Genomic DNA, 17849 nt, shown 5'->3' with positions numbered 1-17849 from the left:
GATAGTACGTGTGTATCTGTTTTGTCCATATGTTCTTCCAATAATTTTTCAATGCAACTAATTACAACCACATTTAAAAGAGGGTGCAAGGCTGAAAAGTAATTTGTTCCGTTATGCATGTCTCCTCAAACCTGGTTATTTGGTAATGCCCCACTCCTTCACAGGGGAAAAAGCATGAATAACACAGGTGGTACCCGACAGCAGCCGGCCAGGTGACTGCATTTTGCATTGCATTGCAACGTGCATTTTGGTCCACTAGGAAAGAAGCATGCGTTTCTAGGATAGCCATAGCATGCTGTTTCTTTTTCCTACAGATGTCACAGGGGATATAACAAGATCTGGCTTTCATTACAGCGGGATGAAGGAGGGATTTTGGAAACAAGAACCCATAGGGAAGCAGGCTTGGTGCATTCTGCTTGCAAGAACAGCTTGCTCTAGAGCAATACTTCTGGAGCAGCGTCATTAGTGATGAGAATCCCACGCACCTTTCCTACCCATGCAAGCTCACCTTGTGTTAAGCACCTGCAACGTGTGAATTGGAGATTGGTACCCTTTGGCAGTGGTGACCACAGTGAAGGAGGCAATGTGGCCCGAGGAGGGGGCACTGGGCTGTCACACTGCGTCCCAGGGACCGGCTTGTCATGGATTGCGCAGTCGCGCTGCCTCCATGTCCCCAGCTGCAAAAGGACACCCTTAGTGAAATGCCTGGAGAGTGACTGATGAAAAGCCCAGTGTGAATGTTAAGTAGTACTTCATTACTGCTGTTTCTCTCACCAGAGGCAATGATTTTAGGGGGCAATAGAGCTACAAGAGCTAATTACTCCTTAGGAAAAAAAATAGCTCATGCTACGTATGGTAGGAGGAACCTGTATTTGAAAGGAGAGGGGTAGTGGGAGAAGCCTTCTGTGAGCAAACAGTGGCTTTGCAAGCTAATTTCCTACACAGAAGGGTTCCTTCTGGTCCCTCTGAAATTGCAGGGAAATCATGGGAGATCCAGCAAAGATTGATGCAGCCTGATGCTTGCTATATTTTTCCTGGAGGCCTTGGCAGCTCTGTTACTAGGATCAGTGCATTCGAATCTCCCTCTGGCCCCTGTGTACTGCCCAGCAGTGACACTAGCACCAGAGAGACCCTTGCTTCAGAATTTGTCAAGCAGAACTCTGCTGAGAAACCAAACCTGCCCCACTGCGTTCCTTATTGTGGCAATGAGAGATATTCCTTTGCTGAATAAGCTTTCCATGTCAGCAGGAGCCTTCAGGACTCCTGAGCCTAGCGTACCTTATAGACCTGTAATCCAAGAGATACATTTGCAGAGGAATAAGGGAACCATATTTCTATAGCATAACATATATATGTATTCATATATATATAAAAATAAAATAAATGAGCTGGCTTGCAACACTAGGTGGCAGAGGTGGGATCTTTTCTGCTCTGAGCGCTGTCCTATAAGGCATTGCTTGTTTAAGTACAGTCGCATTTAGTTGGAGCTGCAGGAGAGAGACAGAGAGATTCTCTGTGTTTACAGCCAGCGCAGGCTACGGCGAGCATCTAACCTGGACCCCCCCTTTCTCCAGCACTTGAAGGGGAGAGTGCAAGGCTATTTGGGAAACTGGGCACCACAGGTCAGCTCTCGCTGCGACTGGATTGTCAGAGCTGGTAAAGCAGAGCCCAGGGGGACTGAAGGGAGACACGAATCCCATTTTCTTTGAGAAGGGGGGTGAAAAAAGAGAGGAAAAAAAGATAAATCGAGAGAGAGAAGCGAAGAGAAGGAGAAAAAGGCAGAGGAAGCGGAGAGAGTGACAGAGAAAGCATGAGGACCTACTGGCTGCACAGTATCTGGGTGCTGGGATTCTTCCTGTCCCTCTTCTCCTTGCAAGGTATGTGACGAGTTATTTCTTGCAATCTCCCCAGACCCTTCTGCTTGAATTGAGGCTGATGGACTGAGGATAGCCTGAAACATGGAGCTGGAAGCTAGGGCTTCCTCTCCCCCCTTTCTTCTCTATACCTTCTCCCTCCCTCAGGAAATAAGCCAAGGAGAGATCACTGCTGGTGAATCCTATGGTTAGAGGGCACTGCATGTGACTGACTTCGCTGCTGTATTTATGCTTTAGCAGAAGGGGGAGTTTGGGGGGGCACAGTGAGATTTGCAAAGAGGGGTGGGTGAAGGTGGGTACCCCCTCCACCCACAGCACTGTTTCTCAGCACTTTGGATCGCAAGTAGTAATGCTCCTGGATTCTTCACCTTCCTGAGGAATTCAACGTTAAGTTTCTTCTGTTGTTTTGTTTTGGTTTTTTTTTTTCCTTCTGTTTTATTTCTATTTTGGTTTTGCCCAGAGAGGCTGAGGTTAGAGGAACCTCTATATCTGTCTGTAAAAACAGTATGTCCTTCCCTTCCACCACGGGGGGAGCGAAAGAGAGTGATGGAGGAAAGACGGGAGAAGCAAATTTGTTGGGTACGGGGTTTTGTTCAGTGGAGAACTGCCAGCTGGGTTTCTTGCCTGAAGAGCCAAGTGTGAGTATAGAATTTAGTTTGAAGTGATGACAGGCGTGCTAGCTGGTTTCGAGGTGCTTTCTGTAAACAGGAGTTAAGGGTTAATGCATCCCGTGCTGTATGTCTAAATACGTCACGCATGTACATAGAATCATAGCCCTAAGAATCACAGCTTGGACATGAGCCACACTCACACAAACCAGTGGTCCTTCACACATACACACATACACATTCATGAATATAGCAGGGGAGATGAATAAACTCACTCTGGCACATACAGTTCTAGCTCCCTCGCGCATGCAATTCCTGGAGTGCCAGTCTGCTCTCTTACACTCACATCCTCTCTTCCTCTCTCCCCTCCCTGCCTCCTCCAAGCCTTTTCTTGTGCTCCCTCTCCATCCTGCATACTAGTGCTCGTGGTTGCTTGCATATAGAAATCCCTTGCTTATCCCGCTGCACCAGCCTTGCAAGCCTGCATGCTTACACATACACACATACAGAGGTGAATATATAAATAAAGAACATATATGTACTCTATCTGGCCTTCCCTGTGCCTCATCGTATTCCATTTGCAGTGATACCCTCAGAGGGTATTCTCACTCTGTTTTCACCACACACACTGCTCTTTTCTCTCACTCTTGTTCATGCTAGTGCATGAGTGCCATGCATGTAGATATGCCCAGTCACAGCATCCTCGCTTCTCCCTAGCTCCTACTTTTACACACTGTCTTGCGTGTACTGTCCTCTTCTATTTTGTGTCTACTAAGCAAATTCCCATACAGCATGCTCCCCTGTCACACACATGCTTTCTGTTGTAGCCTGTCACTTACCTGCCACCACTACAAGCACTCACTATGAAACCCCTCTATTTTTATCACCTTCTCACATTTACTGAGTGCTCCTTTTCATACGGTCTCACTTCTGTCTCTGGTTTGTACACACATGCTTCTCACTGTCACATATTTTCTCTCAAACTTGCATTCCCTGATTGTGAATCCAGCACCTTCCAGCTGACTTCCTCTCTGTGAAGTGGCTATTTCTGACAGGGGAGAAGGATTTTCTCCCAGCACATCAGATGTATGTGGGGTGAGAAGAGAGACAGTACTACTTGTGTAACATAAGCTGCTAATGTCAGCAATGAAGTTGCATAGCGTGATGTGAACTTCCCCCTGCTCTTTAGGAATAGGCACAGACCTGTCAAGGAAGATGGACACTGGCAAATCACATCAACATTGGTTTTCTCACTGATGCATGTTTCCTAGCCTGTAGTCAATGGCGCTTGCTCTGTGCAGTGTTTCCAAGTCAGAAGCCTTCCCTGAGTTGTGACCAGAGCATCCCGGTGCTAGCACAACCAGGAGCTGGTTTAACTCATTTCTTGTAACTGTAGCCTATGCCAGGCTCCAGGTTTTATCTTCTTTCAGTAAGTTACTATTACCATACTTACATCAGCCCCATCCATTCTGACTCTGGAGACATCAGGGAAGGGCTTTTGGGGGCAGTCGTGTCATGTATCCTCTGAGAAGGCAGAGGCAATCCAGTTGCCTTGCCTGGGTTTTAGGATGGGATGGGGAGGTTGGAAGAATAACCCAGACCCAACCCACTGCTGAATCTAGCTTCATAGCCAGCAGTAATTTCCTTTCTGTGGTGCGGAGGGCAAGAGATGTAGAAACAGGGATATTGGGGCTGCATGGGAGGAGCAGGGCACCTCATTAGCAAGCTCAAAGACATTTGAAGTAGTTAAAAGGGGGTAGGAAAACATTATGCCCTTAAAAGAAAAACAACAAAACCACACCACTTATTTCTGATGAATTGTTATTCATTGAAAGCTGTGGTAACAAACACTGAACACTTCTGTAACCCTGCTGAGCACGACTCAGTGGAGCTCTTACCCTAGGAAACTGCAGCAGTGGCTCTGACAGGCAGTGACCCCAGTCGGATCGCTTCCAAGTGCTTTCTGAGAGCATTTCTCCAGAGCCGGCCAGCTGAGTCTGCGCCTCTGCAAGCTACCCAAAACTTGTCCGTGCCTTCTCTCCCCCTTTTTCTCACTGTCCGCTTGGGGGTGTACCGCTGAACGCAAAAGCAGCTCCTTGTCTTTTCCTGTTCTCCCAGTGAGGGGGTGAAGGGGAGCGATGCCAGCACTGCTGGCATGGCTGAGCTGAGGCTGAATAGCCCGCGATGGGAGTGCAGGGGAGGAAGCACAGCTGAGGCTGGCAGGAGACCTACAGGCTCCGCCGTGCCAAGTGGCCAACACAGGCTGCGTCCTCCTCCGGTGTCTCTGCCAGGGGATGTGCAATGGGTTGCCTGTCCCCCGCCTGCCTGGGCTCAGGAGCTTTGGCGCAGAGACAGGCTTTGCTCCTTCTCCCTTAGGTTAAAGCCTCCGAGTCCTTTACAGAGGGTTTTTAACGTTTTCTTTTCTTCCCTGATCCTGATTTTTATCCCTTTTCCTGTTTCCTTAATTTCGTGCTTCAGGATTCTCACTGCTGCACTTTCAGTGCTCATTCCAAAGCAGGTGGCTCAGAGGCAGGAAGGTTGATCCTCCCGCTTGGTGCACTAGCCTTCGTGCCCTGTGGATTTGGAGGAATAAAAGTACCTACACACCCCAGCACTGCTGGTGGGTGGGATTTTTTAGTGGCATGCTGCAGCTTTCCCCTCGGATGGATTTATCTCTTAGAATGGCGTGCCTCGTAGCTTCTGATAAAAACCAGACTCTTGAATTAGACTCAAAAGCTCGATATTTCTTTTCCTTATTTTCCTCCCAGGTCAAAAACTGGGGGTATGGGGATAGTGGGGAGCAGCAAAAGATTTGGGTCTATCAACAACTGCATTTTGATGATTTACAGGAATTTTGTGTTGCTATTTTTGCTTTTGCTTACTATTATTCCAACTTAGCTGTCTATATGGAAAGCAATTTTGATTCTTGCCCTGAGCATTTGATTTAAAACGTGAATGCAAACAAATTACACATTTTCTTCAGCATTGCTTTACATTGAAAATTCTTCTAAACAAACTCCCTTGAAGAATAACAGCTGCTTCAATTCAGCAATTAGCTAAAAGATCCCAGCTTGTTTTAATAAGCCTCCCCTACAACCCCACTTCATTGGTTAATCGCAGGAGACTTTGTGCTTTAAAACAACCCAAATTAAGATACCTTCAGAACTAGTTTAGTGAAGGCGATGTTTTAAGAAAGGGCATGTAGAGCTGCTCTGTGCAGTACTGGCAGCTTCTATTTAGAATGCATCTTTTGAGCAGCTCAAGGGTGTTCACAAATGGGGACTAAGTCTGATGCAGGAAATCACAGCAGCACATGGGTAAGTGGAGTAGGTTGGCACACAGAGCAAATGTTATCTGTAAAGTCTCATGTTCTAGAATGTGACCGGGCAATGCGGGTGTGAAAAATGATGTGTTTGTTAATGTGTGAGGTTTGTCCAATCTATATGGATGGAAGCGGGGAGCCAAGTGTTTCAGTGCTGATAATGGGTAATGGATGGGGAGAGCAGAGGGAGGAGCAGGAATGTATGTGTGTGCAAGTGGTGACATGGTGGTGTTTGGGTAACAGTGTGTGTGTGTGGGGGGGATTGTGATGCAGCTGGATAATGCTTAGATACTGCGGACTAGGGAAAAAAAGACTTTTCCTGCTCTCAGGAATATACTTTTTATCTCTGTTTTCAACTCTATCAAATAAGGCAGGAGAAACTCTCACAGGCTGGTCTGTATTGATGAGGTAACAACTCACTCAGGTGCCTTGAATTTCCTTAAATGATGAAGAGGTTCAATACCTAAACCAAAACACTTTTCTTGGAGGCTTAAGGGAGGGAAGAGCCCAGAGAAGGCTTTTTATCTGCAAACAGGGAGCATTAAAATGATGTCCCAAGTGTTTCTTCTGGTCCTATCCTAGTGCTTGCAGACCATTTGAGTCAATAATTTCTACACCAATAAGGACCTATTTCCCCTAGCTGTTACAAATCTTAGCACTCAGCTAAGTACTCAGAGGGCTTTACTAAGATAAGTAGAAATTTGCTTCATCTTTTAGTCTCAGATCTCCTCTTACACAAGGATCTCACTAGTCTTGTAGCAAACACCCTGGTCCCTATGTTTCTGGGTGCTCCTTCTCAGCCTGTGAGCACCCATGCATATGCTAGTGGCCTGAGGAGGAGACGAGTTCTTTAGGAGTTATTCTTTCCACCTCTTTTGACCTGTAAGCAATAGGGCTTCTTCTAAGGATTAGGATTCCGGGGTGGGGAATATGGCTGTTGTCATCTTAGTGTGATGTTAGAACCAATGCTTTGGAAGCTTGCATCATTATTGTGTGCTAGCTGTGTCTCCTGTAAGCTTTTGGGTACACCAAGGCCCTTATCTTGGTGGTGGGGACTGTCCCCTTCCCTCAACTGATTTATCCTGTGCAAAAGGGATTTGCTAGGAATGGGTTGAAGCAGGGGTGCTAATGTGTAGGTCCAGATGTGATATACCACCAGCTCTGTGCAGTTACCTAGAGAGGCTGGTGAGGCAGTGCTGGTGATGAGAGGGTGTAGCACTGCTTACTGACCTGCATACTGTGAAGTGAAAGCAGGTGGCAAAAGGCGATTAAGAGTGAATGTAAGGGAAAACTCCTTTTCTGGACAGATCGGAATATCTGATGGGCTTTCTTGTGGCAGAAGATCAGCTGAGGTTGTTTGCTGACACGGATTGCTAAAGGGTTGAATAATCGGAATGAAATCCACAATGGTACCAGACAAAGGCATCTTGGAAGAGCTGGGAAAACCATGTGTGCCTTTGAATATGTGGACATGTGCTTTGTGAAAGACTGCCTCCCTTGCATGCAGGGTGCTGCTGGGAGGATGCAGAGTTTTGCTGTCTGCAGTCCCTATAGGAAGCAGAAATATTTGTGTCTTCATTATTTCTTCTTTAAAGAAGTGTGTGAGATAGGTTTGGTTCTGTTCAGACTCAATGAGCAATGGCTTTGGCAGCTGAAGTGCTCTTCCTGTAGCCATTTTATCCAGGATAGAATGAAAATATCCAGAACATCACAGACCACCTAGTCCCACTCTGCATAATCAGAGCTGTGGGCTTCTGTGGTTCTAGCCTTACAAAAAGAATCCAAAAGAAGCTCTTTGGAAGATGGGTTGTTCTTGAAACCTGCTCCCTTCCCTAGGGTCTGCCTCTGTGTGACCTTATGGATGCAGGCTTCTTCATTTCTTTCAGGTTCAGCAGATATCTCCCACAAAAAAAACAGCCTTCTCCTTTTCCTGGTGATGTGTTCTTGGCTATTGGGAGGGGGAATATGTGGCAGGCAGGTCATGAGCAGTGGCATGAGGAAGGGAGCAAGTAAGGAGACAAATGGAAAGCTGTAGAGCTTTCCAAACAGGAAATCAATAGCATATCAGCAGGCAGCCACTGGGATATGAGTATGCAATGTAAGCATGTAATCACAGCTCCCTCCCCTCTGCCCCTTAGCACTTACATTGATGGTGAGTTGCAAACTGGAACAAATTAATCCTTACAACCTACTACAACAATAAGTATTAATATTCTTCTGCATGGAGCTTGGCTGTGCTTGGCCCTCAGCAGTTGACCCAAAGCTACATCGAGAGTGAGAGCAAGGGTCTCTCTGACCATAAGCCTTGCAGCCTGTGCACTGCATTACCTGATTGCCACTTGTACATGGATGTTGGTGAATTTGACTGTGTAGATATATGTTCAAGTGCCTGACAAAGGAGGGATTTGCAGGTGTGGGGTTATTCCAAGGACCATCTGTGAATTTTTAATTTTTTTTATGTGAAAATGTGTTTAGATTTGTGTCACTGTGGGTATGTCTGCTTGCATGCGTATCTACTCTTTGCCTTGTAAAGCTACTTTGTTGTACGATGGAATCACTTGCATCACAACATCCAGTTTTAGTTATACCTGTATACATGATCTGTGCATGGAGGTGTAACCAGAGACCTTTGAGTAAAGCTTATTTGGCTTTTGGGAAGAAAGGGTAGGGTACAGAAGAGGATGGTGGGTGTGTATGTATACATATGTGCATGTGTTTGAATGTGTGCGTGTGACACAAAATGCCTAAGTGGTGTGGTAAAGATCCTTGTGCCATGTTAACAGATCTGGTTCAGAGTTGTGTTTTGTGCAAGGGAGATGCTGTGAATTGTTAGTTCAGTAGGTGAACGCACCATGATTACAGACAGGAGTATCTGCGTAGCTGTGTAAGCTTTTGGAATGATCATTATACACAGCAGATTTGCATCCTGTCTTGACATGACAAGTGATTGTACCAGTGAAACAGAATTGGCTTGGTTACCCTTCCTTACCTCTCTGTGATAGCCTCAGTGTAAGGTGGCAATTTAGTCGTGTTTCAGCCACCTGGGCATGAAATACAGTGTCAAGAGTAGAAAGGACATTTTTTGACTTTTGAACTCTCATGGGAGAGTTTCTGGGGACAGAAGAAAAAAGGGGATAAAATGAGGCTTTCTTACATGCACAAGTTGCACCATTTTAATTAGACCAAGTACTCAAAAATAGTGCAACCTGACTGAGCCAGCCTTTCTTATGTAGCTATGCTACTGTGTGCTGTATGAGCAAAGGATTTCTGGGCTGGGTGCAACCTGAACCAGTAAGTCTGTGCTTTGGCTGTACCTGTGTTAACACAGCTTTGTTGGTTTAACTACTTCAACAGCACAGATTCTCACCAGCATAGATGTGCTTTGTCAAGTTTTGGGTTTAGGCAGCTGAGAAAAGCCAGGACGGACTTGTAAGGTGTTCTGCACTTCTAGGCTTTCTGTAGAGGGAAGGAAACTATTTGAAAACGTCTTTGGGCTGCTTCAGGGTTAGGGCTTTTACTAACAGTGATTTCTCAGTGATTCAAACTAAAAGAACCTTACTTGTACTAGCTCCAGCAGTGGAAGAGCTGCCTGTAGTCTAGGCCCGCTAAGAGAGCGAAGGTAGGAAACTGCGAGAGCTAAAGTGAGGATACAGCACATCTCCTCCATTTCCATGTAGCCTAAGTGCCAGCTGGTGACTGGTTTGTGTACTATGAACAGCCACAGAGCTGCAGCAGATTGGGCTGCTAATAACAAAAAACTCAGGCTGCAGCATGAGGTAAATGAGCTGTGGCATTGCCCCAGAGGGACCTAGAGCTAAGGTCAGCAGCACGGGGTTTTCCTTCTCTTCTGGTCTGCTGTGCACCCAGAGGAAAGGGACGAGAGGCCATTCTGGCTGGCCTTGCGCTGTCTGTCCTGATGTAAAGCTTTGTAGCAGCAAGCTTTTCTTGAGGCTTCAGGGGACCTCACAAGACCTCTGTTTCTAGGCTCTGCTCATCCCCTTGATCAACCTGAAGAGTTTCTGATCTCTTTCTCTCCCTCTTCTTGCTGCCTACAACAACCCAACTAAGTACAGAAAGGGAAACAAGACATCCTAAGATGCCCCTGGTGCTGAAGCATTGCTTGAGCTGCTGTTAAGGTGTAATAGTGATGTGGAATGTACTGGGAAGACAGAAGACTTCAAGCCTCTGCTTACTTCACTGTGTACCAGGGATCCTTAAAGTGCCATCTCTGAGGCTCATGCAGACCTGGGGATGCTATGTGAGAAGAGGCTTTGAAATTGTTACAGGGAGGGACTTAGTAGGACTTTTATCTAGAAGAACCCTTTGTGTAGAGCACCAGCAGGTTTCTTGCAGAGCCCTGCCTAAAGCTTTTCTACAGGAGTTTGTTGAAGCAAACCATAGAGTGTTGCAGGGTGTTTCTGCCTCACTGAATTGATATTTGTCTAATGAGGAAAAGGGGTGTTTTTGTTGGAAAAATTCCAACTCGAGTTTTAAGAGCAGATTAAGGCACAAGTGCTTAAAGGCTTTTCTGCGATGTGTTATCTTCTGTCATAAGATTACATCAAAGACTCAACTATCATCTAAACCAAGAAATGTTCTGAAAATTGTCGCCCTCATAGGTGTGACAAAACCTTAAATATATAACCTGAGTGCAGCCAGTAGCTGGTGCCTGTTTTATGTCTGCAGGCAGCTGAAAAAACATCGTCGGGGATATATCATCCAGTTTATTTCCCTGGGGTTTTAGGCTTGACCTTCTGCTGAAGTCTCTTTGGGAAAGGGGTTTCAATGCAGCTACTACTAAAGAGTGTGGTAGTCCTGGCTCTTTCAACCAAGACTTAGCTGCAGTTCCCCTGAGGGAAAATGCTCAGGGAAATCGTAAGTGAGAGTGGCCCTTTTTTGATGGCATCTGCCACTGCTTGATGGGACTGGAACCTGAGCAGCGTGCATCATGTGGGAGGGGTTTAGGTTATGTTGTGGATTATGTTTGTGTTGGGTAGTGGGAACATTTGCTCAGTTTGGCTTGTGATCATTCCTGGGCAGACTGGAAATTGTGAAGCTGAAAAAACCATGGAGCAAATATACAAGAAGACTCATTTAAACCAGAGCAGTAGGGGCACTGCAGAGTCGTAGAATCTTAGAACCAGCTTGGTCAGAATAGACCTGTAAGACCATCAAGTCCAACCATTACCCCAGGGCTGTTGAGGCCATCATTAACCCATGCCACTAACATCTTCATCCACATGGTTTGTGAACAGTTCCAGGGTCGGTGACTCCACCACTGCCCTGGGCAGCCTGTTCCAATGCCCAACCACCCTTCGGGCAATGAATTGCTCCTAATCTCCACCTAAACCTCCCCTGGTGCAGCTTGAGGCTGAAGTAGAAGACCTACCCCCACTTTTGTTTGGAATTGGATTTCCTTCAAAGAGGCCCATCTGATCTCACTGCAGAGGAGGGAATATCATTGGGCAGCGCTCACATCCCGTATTGATGTTGTGCCTGAGGCAGAGGATGAGCATGTGCATGTATCTGTGTGTGCATGGCATGTGCGAGGCCGGTGCTGTGATCACCGGAATTACAGTCTAGCCAGATAACGAGCTGTTGTTGTTTACAGCGCTTTGGTTCCGGGCACTTCAATTCCAGAAAGATGTAAACAAAATTAGAGGGAATTCAGAGGATTGCAAGGAGAATGATTAAGGGGCTGGAGGGACTGACTTATGAGGAATGCTTGCGAGAGCTAAATATATAGCTGCTTTGGCTAAATGACTTGAGAGGAGCTATGCTAATGATCTAGGCATACTGGGAAGGAGTGAAGAATTGTCGAGTGTGGACTCAAAGCTAGAAGTGTCTCTCATGGTAGGAAAATTGGAGAAGCGAAGATGGAAAAACTGGCAGGAGAAAATAATACTTAATGGAAGAAAGCGATTAGGTGGTAAAATAGCTTTGTTAAGAACTGTGGTGGAATTGCTGTCATTTGGGATAGCTGAAGTTTGGTTGGGCAGAGCCCTGGAGAATAATCCATGCTCTACAAGCTTGAAAAGGTCCCTTGAGAGACAGTCTAGATGCCTTAATAGATTTTTATGCTGTCATTAATTTCTGATCACGGCTAATACTTTCAGTCTGACAAAGAACCATATTCTTTACAGCATTTTTCTTTCTTCCCTTGTATTACTTTTGGTGTGACACAGATACTGGCACAAGACAGACTCGCAAGGAAGCAGTCTGCTGTATTAAGAAATGAAGTCCTGGTTATCAAATGCCTAACTCAGACTTTTTTGCTCTTTCCTTTTGTGATGTTCTCATCCACATTTGCCTGATAGGTGGGCAAAGGCAGTCTGTTGAACACCCAATAAGTTGAAATCCTAGTACCTGTAACTTTGTCCTGCAAGCTGTGGCAGGCTATGATGGGTTTCCTGTTGCCACATACAAGCATGTCCTGCACTTTATCTTCTGCACTTTCAAAATGTGGAATAGCAGACTGGTCCCTTCAGGCTCAGAAGCTGATGTGGCTGAGCTTGTAAGCATTTGTAGCATGGCACAAGTCCTGAGCCCTCCCAGGGCCACCTGTGAACTGGGGGGAGTTGGGCCTACAAGGTGGAACAACATGGTAGAAGATCATGGTTGATCAAAGGAGGGTCAGAATCAGCCAGCTGGTTTGCTTTTATCTTGTTCACAATGGGACTGAACAGTGAAAGCTAAATGGGTAGTGGCAACTGCTCAGTTTAACCTTTTTGGGGGGGGTGGAGAAAACAAGCTGAATTGACAGCAAGTTTTGCAGTGATTGCTGTGCTGGCTGGCGCTATTGACTTCCAGAGGCACAATGTATTGCAGTTTGAGTGCAAGAGCCAGGATACATAATGGGGATTACCCAGACTTGAAGATTATTTGTGCCATGGATGCAGATCCAGAGAGAGAGTTCATCATAGTTTATTAGCTCAGGTACAGGACTATGCAAATCACAATCTGTTTTGTGGGCAAGAAGCAAGGAGAATTACTTTGTATTGCATGCAGTCCAGACTGGTAAGTGTTTCTGGATCTTTCCAGTCTGTGCAGTGCCAGCTTTAGGGTCTCAGCAGCCCAGCAGTGCCAAGGAACAAGTTGCAGATACAGCTGACTCTGGTTGGAAAATGATGCTTCTTAGCTTGGATTTAAGACTACAACAGCAAGGTGGCTGTTAGTAATGACATCTTTACCCAGTGCTCCCTAGCAGAATGGGAGAGCTTGTTTGGTCAGATTTGGTGCAGTGGGAGTACAGTTGGGCTCTAGCTCTGAAACAGAGACAAGGAACACTGTAGGCTTGATTTGTCTACATTGAACTTCCTTATTTTTGGTGTTATAATCACCTCTTTAAGAAATATGTAAGTCCTGGAAGAAATACGAAATTCCTACTTTCCTTTAGGTAGAATCAGTTGGCTGTGTTCATGTCAGAATGGGAAAACTAGGAGATGTAAGAAATTCAGTAAAGGATGAAGAAAGGGAAAAGACTGGGGACTCCAAAGGTGAGGAGATGAGGTGCTGTTCGCTGGTAGGATGCATGCTCATCAAGATGGAGAACTTGAAATACAGGCCCAAATACCAATGGACCTTCTATTTCCTGGGAATTATTTAGGCAATCTGTGTGCCCTCTAGTGGCATAACTCGTGGAGGAACACACAGAGTTGCTGCTGCTACCATTAATCAAAGCCAGTGTTGCTTAAAAAGCTGGACAGTATGTTTGGAGCCCGAAGGATGAGGGTTCTTATTCCTGGCTTGCTGCAGAGAGAGTAGTGGGGCGAGAGATAATTTGTCTAGTAATTGTTTGTTGCATGGAGAAAGGATTTGTTACAGCACCTTTTAATCATTGTTCCATGGGATTTTGCTAATCTCATTCTAACCCCGGCAGAACACTTGTAGCTTTGCACCCAGCTGGTGAGTCAGAGCACGATGCTGCACCTTCTTTAGCTATGGTGCACAGGCACAGCAGCAGGAGGCCTTGAAATGGTTTCCTGCAACTGGTTGTAGAGGATAGAGCTGTGGGATGGCTCTGTGGGTTGTATGAACTGCATCTCCGAAAGGGAGACCCAACATGCTATGAAGAAGAGGGCAGTTGGTAGCAAACCTGTGGTTGTATTGCTATGTGCTGAATTCTGGAAGAAAAATCTAAGCATTTCAAAGCTAAAATATAGAATAACCTACACATCTGTTTCCTAAAATTCCTGGTTTAGCTAGCTAACAGTAGCGTTATTAAATATGAATCTCGATATGAAAGGAAGCTCTTCTCAAACAAGAAATGAATGTTTTTTTTGTTCACTGTTATTCACATGTTTGAACAAGGTGGAAAAAAGTGGATTGATGTTATTAGTAACTACTTTTGTTAGTAGTCAGAGTTCATACATAAAAATGATCATTCAAATACACTAAAACAGGAACTTCTTGGGAAAATGTGCATGTTTAATGAAAAAAGGGAGGATTTCTTTCTGCTGGGTTGGCCTTTCTGAAAGAAGTGGAGACATTCTAAGCCAGCGCAGTAGAAGACATCCAGGTTGTTTCTGCTCCAAAACACAGCAGGATCTGGAATCTGGTTATCCCACAGTTGAGAAAACGCATCAATCCCTGGGCTCTGATCTGCTTTGAAGAGGTCTCTTTTTTTCCTCTCCAAATCATATTTTTAGCTACCAAACATGTTAGAGCTCTGTGGCTTCCAGTATTCAGTGTGGGGCTTGCATTAATTGCTAGATAGAAGGTGAGCAAAAAGGTCTGCACTTCCCACAGAGACAAAGGGGAAAAACCTCATACTGCCAAAGACACACTAGCTCCTTGTCTCTGTGCTTTGGCTTGCTGTGCTGAAGGGCAGGCTGTGGGAGGACCCCACTTGTCACAGTGAATTGCTGGATCTGTAAGCAGAGGTGGCAGCAGCAGCGCACAGTCCTTGTAGGTATTTCAGCAACCAGTAGTCCCTAGATAGCCAATAGATAGTGCTGTGGCCATAAAACAGAGCTCCAAACTCCTGACCAGATCCCTATATATTGCCCTTGGCAGATTTGGAAGCAGGCATCTCTGTTGCATTTCTAAAATGGTTGGTGTAGTGCCTGCCCTGCAGCTTCCAGGCAGTGTGACAAATTCCCTTTTGCTCCTGATATTGGCTCACTGGAGCTGCAAGGAAGGGGGAGGTATGGGCCTTTTATTCTGCTGAATCAAGCTACAACCAAATATCCCAGTTTGTTTCCTGTTGCTGCAGTTTTGTGACCAAAACAAGGGACCAAAGATGTACTTGTAGCAGAGTAGCTCAGCAGCTTCTACAATGTTTACCTCCTGCACTAGGGTCATACTGATATGCTATGACCTTATGTTTGATAGAAACCATCAATTCTGCATTGGAGTTAACATTCTGGTCTGCGGCCTTATTTGCTGTTGTGGGGTAGAAGTTTGCCTAACACTTCTTGGGGGATTCTTGCTTTTGGATAGGTTTTTGTGTGGAGAAACAAGGAAGAAAAACCAGCTATTTGTCTGGTTTAGGTAGACCAAATGTGGAGTCCCTAATCTGATTTGAGGGAGCAGAAGCTTTAGGCTGATTTTACAGTCTTTCTCTAGGAGGTTTAAGATGCGTTGTTTGATTTAGTTTTCCTTTGCACTACCTATTCCAACTTGAGGATAAACAAATTCTAAACCAGTATATTTTTGCGAGGGGAATAAAAAGCGGAATGAGCTGTAGTGCATGTGCCTTTTGATCATTCTGCCCTCCTGAGTGAGGATACTTTACCCTCCTTTTTTTGCTGGCGCTGTGAAACATAGTTTGTTCCTGTTCAGCTTGTTCCTTTTGTTGATGGTACTCCAAATGGAGCATCTTCAGTCCTCCCCATGATGATAACAAAGTTCTTATGGGGTCTGATCTGGGGCTTAGGGGCCACATCTGGATAACCTGGCATGTTATTTAGCTTGTAGAATCTATGAACTGGTTACAAGTGCGAGAAGCAAAGCATCTACTCAGATTCTCAGATTCAATAGTGTCTTGCAGCGCAGGCTGGCAGCTAGAAGGAACACATTTCCATGTGTAAACTTGGGCATCTTTGAGTTGCAAATGACTAAGAGACAGTAAAACACAAGTTGCCACTTTCATAGAGACTCTCTTAAAGGCTAGAACTGCACTTTCAATTAACTGCTGTCTATGGCCAAAGTCGACACTGCATGAAACTTTGATAATTTTACATATTTAAAATGAATCAGAAAGTCTCATTTGTACATTTTCACTGAAAATTTCATGAATTGCACATTTCCTGGTGTTAGATGTTCAATAAACTTAAATAATGCAGCAATTTACATCTAGGAGGTTTGCTTTAAAACTGAAGACTGGCTACTTCTGGGTTAAGAACAGCTCTTTTTATGCCTTCAGCAGTTAGAATGGACAATTTTGTCCTGAAATTGTTGGAGATCTGTACTGACCACTTAGTAGTGGAACTCTGATATCAGGAAGATATGTAAGGTATCGCCATATAGCTGGACATAACTACCCCTTTTGAGCCAGATGTTGTACTTTTGTTCATTTTGTGTGCATCAGTGTTGGATCTATGCAGAAATTTTCCAGTCAAACTTATCTGTATTTTAATGTATTTATTGAGGAACTTGAAGAACCAGTTTGTGAAATCCAGCATTAGTTATTAGCACAGAGTGCTTCCTCTATAGGAGTAGTCTGGTTTTTGGGAACATCTTCCTAGATGTCAAAGACCCAAGGTGAGCTCCCAGTTTGAGAGGATGAAAATGAGATGTTCTGTCCCCTGGTGCAAATGAGTTCCTGCAGTCCCCTGTTCATCCCAAGCAGTGTCCTGTTTCCATGCCCTATCCTCAGTTTGGTAAACGCTGGGTTTTGTCTGACTGACTGCAGAAATATAATGTGGTGTTGAAGAGGGAGACTTTAAGCAAAGCTCTCTGCACCCCTTTCTTCCTTTACCACGCTCCTGCTTTTCCATAAGGGATTTCTATGCTCAACTATGGATAAACAGTGAGGAAGAAAAGCGGAGTTCACGGTACCTATGGCAATCCTGAAACAGGACTGCTGCAGACAACAATCCCTTCTTAAGATGATCTGCTGGCCATGCCATGATAACTTACAAGAGAGCTATCTTAAAATTGCCTCAAATATAGCAAGTAGTGCTTCTCATGAGGAGATAGCTTCCACTTCCTCCTGAAATACTGATTAGTGATTTCCACCACCAGTCACATCTAAGGGTATAAAAAAATATGGTGCATTATCCTAGTTGACCATATACAAACCAATGGCCAAAATACTTGTTTAAGGTGATGAGCCAGGTGTGTGGTAGAGGACAGCCTGTTTGATCCCCTTAGGCAATACTTCTGTGCCAAGTGTAGGACTTCCCTTGTTTGAGTCTCCTTGGACATTGAAATGGGTAGCACGGGGGTGGCCGGGGGAGGGAACAGGTATGCATTTGATAGTGGTGTGGGGAAGAGGGGAACAGGCAGGAGTGCATCTGACAAGCCTTTAGGCCCTGTTTTCTTAATGGGAGCTCCTGCAAAAGCACAGGCTGTATAATGCCATAAAGAGAAGAGGGCTTCTCCCAGGGCCCTTGCAGCTGCACCAGGCTACAATAACAGAAATTAACTTCATCTCCTTTGTCTTGCTATCCAAGTGCCCCAGAATAGTAGTTATAAAAACAGTGCTGTTTAATATTGTCTTTGATCGTTCAATCCGATGGGAGCCCTGGGCTTGTTCTGCTCGGCTTTGTTAGTTTCAGACCCCAAGGCAACAAGCCGTTGCCTTCAAAGCCTAGGCAGGGCTGCATTAAGTGTGAAGCACGCAGTAGAAATCCCAGTTTGTCAATTCAAATGGCACTCACCTAGCAGCAATGCCTGCATATTTAAACCCACAGTCAAGTGTAGGAAGCAGGGCACACGCAGCTAGCCTTTCTAGAAAGAACATGTCTTGAGAGCTGGCAAAAACAGGCATCACCTTCAAAGGGGAAGAATCTACTGTGGATTTTTCCTGCTGTTGTCCAGTATTAATATGCCAGCTTTTTCACTTGCTCCTACTTGCCTCCCAGTGCAGGAAGGCTTCAA

The 17849-nt window shown here is 45.2% G+C and overlaps 1 protein-coding gene across 1 annotated transcript in view; it reads left to right on the top strand.

Annotated features, from left to right (window-relative positions):
• The first annotated feature begins 1453 nt into the window (after positions 1-1453).
• Positions 1454-17849, top strand: part of LSAMP (limbic system associated membrane protein) — a 987084-nt gene continuing 970688 nt past the window's right edge. Inside the window, exon 1 of the mRNA XM_062632662.1 lies at positions 1454-1877. Within this exon, the coding sequence (XP_062488646.1) occupies positions 1811-1877 (67 nt within the window). The 5' untranslated portion in view covers positions 1454-1810. The remainder of the gene's footprint in view (positions 1878-17849) is intronic.

Source organism: Pezoporus occidentalis, unplaced genomic scaffold, assembly GCF_034315485.1.
Source record: "Pezoporus occidentalis ecotype Australia unplaced genomic scaffold, CSIRO_AGI_Poc_V1 ctg111, whole genome shotgun sequence".
Lineage (NCBI taxonomy): Eukaryota > Metazoa > Chordata > Aves > Psittaciformes > Psittacidae > Pezoporus > Pezoporus occidentalis.
The sequence above is the reverse complement of the archived record's forward strand: the minus strand, read 5'-3'. Positions and strand labels throughout refer to the sequence as shown.